At 42.5% G+C, this 6,000-nt stretch overlaps 1 protein-coding gene across 1 annotated transcript in view; it reads right to left on the reverse strand.

The window, feature by feature from the left end:
• Positions 1 to 5,637, reverse strand: part of RPGRIP1 (RPGR interacting protein 1) — a gene marked incomplete at its 5' end in the record, with an annotated part of 44,842 nt that extends 39,205 nt beyond the window's left edge. The window contains 4 exons of the mRNA XM_083378786.1: positions 105 to 421; positions 2,917 to 3,055; positions 3,628 to 3,687; positions 5,553 to 5,637. Of these exons, the coding sequence (XP_083234912.1) occupies positions 105 to 421; positions 2,917 to 3,055; positions 3,628 to 3,687; positions 5,553 to 5,637 (601 nt within the window). The remainder of the gene's footprint in view (positions 1 to 104; positions 422 to 2,916; positions 3,056 to 3,627; positions 3,688 to 5,552) is intronic.
• Between the last annotated feature and the right edge of the window lie 363 nt (positions 5,638 to 6,000).

Raw genomic sequence — 6,000 nt, forward strand, 5'->3', positions numbered from 1 at the left:
GGAGTCTGCATTCCATTCTCCTCCCACCCCATCCTCCCCCCAAAAGTGTTGGCAAGCTAGAACCTTCCCAGCAATGAACACATCAAGCTCTCCAACCTTCTTACCTTTCAGTGACTTCTTGGGCCCTGGTCTAGGAGAGGTATGTGGTCTACGAAAGCCTGTGTTGACTTTGGCTGTGACGTGGCCGTAGGGACAGTGACGGCTACAACCCTGTAGCTGTAGCTGTTGCTTGTAGAAGAACAGGTGGCTCTTCAAACGCTGGTTGAGATGTTCCAACTCCCAAACCCGTTCCTGCATGTCTTCTAGGCCTTCCTCTAAGTCCAGATTCCGCATAGAGTTCTGCATGAAATTTCTGGGTCTCCTGTTCCGGGTCTCCCGTTGTGCTCGCTTGTGACTCAGTCTTGATAGTTTGGTGCCCATCCTGGAGGAACAAAGAAAGAACATCCAATCTCGGTCTTCTGAAGGAGTTCTGGGTTTGGGTTAGGCCAGGGTTTCTGCTTTAGGGACTCAACTGTGAGCATTATTTAAAATTGTCATGGGTGACAAAAGCCAAATACGAATTACGTAGGAAAAGATAGAAGAAACAAGTAACTTTGAATGAATGAAAATAGCAGAATAACAGGATAACAGAGTTGGAAGGGACCTTGGAGGTCTTCTAGTCCAACCCCCTATTCAAACAGGAGACCCTATACCATTTCATAGAGATGGTCGTCCAATCTCTTCTTAAAAACGTCCAGTGTTAGAGCACCCACAACTTCTGGAGGCAAGTCATTCCACTGATTAATTGTTCTAACTGTCAAGACATTTCTAGGTTGCTTCTCTCCTTGACTAGTTTCCATCCATTGCTTCTTGTCCTGCCTGCTTTCAGGTGCTTTGGAGAATAGGTTGACCGCCTCTTCTTTGTGGCAGCCCCTTAAATATTGGAAGACTGTTATCATGTCACCCCTGGTCCTTCTTTTCAATAAACTAGACATGCCCAAACACTGCCCAGTGAAATTATTGTTATATGTTTTGTGTAGCAGTCTAAACAACGTGAATTTCATGTCTCTCATCATCAAAATATGTGTTTAAATAAACTTGGGACGGAACACCTGCCTCCTTAATTTAGTTGTAACTTCTTTATATGACAGTAAAGGTAAAGGTAAAAGGTAAAGGTTCCCCCGCACATGCGTGCTAGTCGTTTCCTACTCTAGGGGCCGGTGCTCATCTCCGTTTCAAAGCCGAAGAGCCAGCGCTTGTCCGAGGACGTCTCCGTGGTCATGTGGCCAGCATGACTAGACGCCAAAGGCACACGGAACGCTGTTTCCTTCCCACCGTAGTGGTCCCTATTTTCCTACTTGCATTTTTACGTGCTTTCGAACTGCTAGGTGGACAGAAGCTGGGACAAGTAACATGTGCTCACTCTGCTACGCAGCACTCGGGATTCGACCCACCAAACTGCCGACCTTCTGATCGACAAGCTCAGCGTCCTAACCCACTGAGCCACTGCGTCCCTTTTCCATGACAATGCTATGTTGCAATTCCTGTTTTCTGCCCCAAGAGGTCACTAGAGCTAGATTTACTGCAAGATCTACTGCACTTGCAAAGAGTTGTATAACATCTGCCGTTAATCCTTTTTTAAAAAGATGCTTAAAATATGTCATTTTCAAGAGGACGTTTGCACTGTTGATTTTGGTTTTCGCTTTCAGGTGGTCCTCGACTTACAGCACTTCGTTTAGTGACCGCTTGAAGTTACAACACCACTGAAAAAAGTGACATGATCATTTTTCACACTTAGGACTGTTTCAGATCCCTGTGGTCACATGATCAAAATTCAGACCCTTGGCAACTGATTCATATTTATGACGGTCGCAGTGTCCCAGGGTCACGTGATCCCCTTTTGAGACCTTATGACCAACAAGGTCAATAGGGAAGCCAGATTCACTTAACAATTGTGTTCCTAAATTAACTGCAGCGAATCATGGGGCAAAACTCACTTAGCAACAGAAATTTGGGCTTCAATTGTGGTTGTAAGCCGAGTACAATTTTGTATGCTGTTTTAACAGTTTGAGGGACGCGGTGGCTCAGTGGGTTAGGACGCTGAGCTTGTCGATCAGAAGGTCAGCAGTTTGGCGGGTCGAATCCCGAGTGTCGTGTAACAGAGTGAGCGCCTGTTACTCGTCCCAGCTTCTGCCAACCTAGCAGTTTGAAAGCATGTAAAAATGCAAGTAGAAAAATAGGGACCACTCCGGTGGGAAGGTAACAGCGTTCCGTGCGCCTTTGGCGTCTAGTCGTGCCGGCCACATGACCACAGAAGATGTCCTCGGACAAGCGCTGGCTCTTCGGCTTTGAAACGGAGATGAGCACCGGCCCCTAGAGTCGGAAATGACTAGCACGCATGTGCGGGGGAACCTTTACCTTTACCTTTACCAGTTTGACTTCCTCATGGAAAAAGATCCGCTGAACAAAGGAACAAACTGTGCTACTTATGGAGACATTTCCAAGAAGAGACTGAACAATCTTCTCTCGTGTTTAATTTAGTTTAATTTCTTTTCTTGTAGTGGGTTGATATAGATGATATCTATGCCCCTTCCAATTCTATGATTCTATGATGGTTGGACTAACCCTGGAAGAAACCTTACATATAATACTTCATTCATCCTCTGAAAGTCTTCATTTCAGTATGAAATCCAGGTCCAACAAGTAAATTAAAGATCGTACTGTCAATGGTGGTACCCAGTCTATCCCAAAGGGTCTTCAAACTTGGCAACTTTAAGACTTGTGGACTTCAATTCCCAGAATTCCTCAGCCAGTCGGGACTGGCTGAGGAATTCTGGGAATTGAAGTCCACAAGTCTTAAAGTTGCCAAGTTTGAAGAACCCCGGTCTATCAGATCGATCCCCAGGGTTTAATAAATTCACATGTTCCTCCCAGTACCTTTTGATCTTGTTCTCCTGCTTTTGAGTGAGCTGCCTGAGCAGCAAATGTTCATCACGAAGTCGTAGAAAACTGCCAGTCAACTCCGCACGGCTCACTTGGTTGATCTGGTGCCGAGTCTTTGCTAACAAGTTCGATCCTGGAAGAAAGAGGAGGTGATAATTGCATCCGAACTGGAAGCCATGGGAAAGAAATGGAAAATTAGGGACTATCTAGCATTTCCTCATTAGCTCAGCCCTAAACACTCAGAACTAGGGACGCGGTGGCTTAGTGGGTTACGACACTGAGCTTGTTGATCAGAAGGTCAGCAGTTTGGCGGGTCGAATCCCGAGTGCCACGTAGCAGAGTGAGCGCCTGTTACTCGTCCCAGCTTCTGCCAACCTAGCAGTTCAAAAGCACGTAAAAATGCAAGTAGAAAAATAGGGACGTCCTCGGACAAGCGCTGGCTCTTCAGCTTTGAAACGGAGATGAGCACCGGCCCCTAGAGTCGGAAACGACTAGCACGCATTTGCGGGGGAACCTTTACCTTTACCTTTTAAACACTCAGAAACAAACCTGATTGCTTCTTGATTTCTCCATGTATATAAATTCCTATTCTTGCTTTTCAATGGATTTATCTGAACTCTGGGTTTTTGTGAGTTGCACCCTCCCACTCAGTCAGCCATTGGATCAATAGCATCAGCTTTTCATTAAGATCCCCTCACTGCCCACCTGTCATTTGTATTTTCAGCCTTTCAGATTTAGCAGGAATGAGTGCTGAAGAAGACACACCTAGAGAAAAAAGAAGCAAAGAGAGAAACTAGAGTGAATGAACTATAACCCTATAATGAGATCACTCTCTCTCTCTCTCTCATCTCTCATCTCTCATTTATCTCTCATCTGTCCATCTGTCCATCCATCCATCATTCTATCTATCTATCTATCTATCTATCTATCTATCTATCTATCTATCATCTATCTATCTATCTATCTATCTATCTATCATCTATCTAATCTTCTCATCTATCATTTATCTCTCATCTGTCTCTGTCCATCCATCTATCTATCTATCTATCTATCTATCTATCTATCTATCTATCTATCTCTATCATCTATCATTTATCTCTCATCTATCTATCTATCTATCCATCCATCATTCTATCTATCTATCTATCTATCTATCTATCTATCTATCTATCTATCTATCTATCTCTATCTATCTATCTATCTATCTATCTATCTATCTATCTATCTATCTATCTCTATCTATCTATCTATCTATCTATCTATCTATCTCTATCTATCTATCTATCTATCTATCTATCTATCTATCATCTATCTATCTATCTATCTATCTATCTATCTATCTATCTATCTATCTATCTATCCAGTGGTGAGATTCAAATATGTGAACAACTGGTTCTCTGTGCACTTCAGAAGTCCATTCTGGGCCTGGGCAACAAAAAATTAGCTACCGGTTCTGCCGAAGTGGTGTGAACCGGCTGAATCCCACCATTGTATCTATCATCTATCATTTCTCTATCATCTATCATCTAGCTAGTTAGTTATTTATCATCTATCATTTATCTGTCCTATTATCTATCTATCTATCTATCTATCTATCTATCTATCTATCTATCTATCTATCTATCTATCTATCTATCTATCTATCTATCTATCTATCTATCTACTGTATCTATCTATCTATCTATCTATCTATCTATCTATCTATCTATCTATCTATCTATCTATCTATCTATCTATCTAGTTTATATACATGCCCATGTATACATGACTCGGAATGCAGTTCAGCAAACACTTCAAGAGATTTTCATCGAAATATTGCAGCATTCTCCCACAAATATTGTTTATACATTGCTGCCTGTTATTCCACTGTGGTTCCTTGGATTATAGTGTATAAAGATCAGGTTGAGACTTGGACACACGGGGTAATACTGATCGCTTTGTTACCCTTCTTGCCAAATATGTCCTTATGAAGGCAAAGACTAGAAGCAAAAATTAAAAGCAATTTCACAGTCACTTGAGACATGTTGAGTGGGACATAATGAAATGGGAGATAAGCAAAATTTCAGGGTTTTGCAGAGTAGACTTCTCTGCTTCAGGGATTCAATAAGTCAAGTCATTAAATCGTTACAGAATTGCATGACATTTGTCTGGATGGCACTTTTTAATTTTTCTTGAGAAAGAGCAAGATAGATTCTTTTACGCATTGCAATCAGTTCTACAGTTAATGATATCATGGTTGACGTGTCATTGTCTCAGCAGCTGGCAGCATCAAACCAGCCGTGGCTGATCCTTGGACAGAAGACTTGATCCATACTTGAATAGGAGACCACAAGGAAATCCCAAGCCAATAGGGACTTCATAAAACATCCCAAATTAGCTCTGTATTATTGCAAAAAAACAACAACACAAGTGTACTCTTTGGGCCACTAGGAGTCAGCCTCAATTTAAAGGAGGCTCCGTCTGACTTTTCGCGTCAAAGCTAACAGTCGTACGACAGAGATACTGCCATAGTGTGGAGAAGCAAGAAATTAAGGATTTTTTTCCCCTTCTGGGATTCCACACAGGACAGACACTGCAGTTCCAGACATCAGGAGATTACCAGTTTGGAATTCTTTATCTTTAAGGCTAACCTTGAAGGGCCTCTAGTATTGAGGGCTTCTGATCCATGTCTTGAACAGGCATGTTTCCTGCGATTTCATCCAGCAAAACCGACATGGCTTGGGACAGGTGGGAAGTGGCTGTAGTAAAAACAAAACCCACAAAGAGGCTAAAGTACAAGCCCACAAACACAACACCGACAATAACACCTCTGCAAGAAATAGAATGAAGTTGGACATTTGTATTTTACCCGAAGCTTCCTTTGGCGGATTGCCCATTCCATAGTGTTCATCTATTGTAGCGCGTATCTACAGGGCATTGCATGCCAGAACAACTAGACACGGAGACAGGGTTTTTTTCCTTGTGCTATCACTCTCCTGAACACCTAATTCCCACAGTGCTGTCTAAGCATACTTACCTACGTAGTGTGGCAGTATTACTTTTATCCTTCTCATATGTTCCACTACTTTTTCTTATTGG

Source organism: Vipera ursinii, assembly GCF_947247035.1.
Source record: "Vipera ursinii genome assembly, chromosome: Z".
Classification (NCBI taxonomy): Eukaryota; Metazoa; Chordata; class Lepidosauria; order Squamata; family Viperidae; genus Vipera; species Vipera ursinii.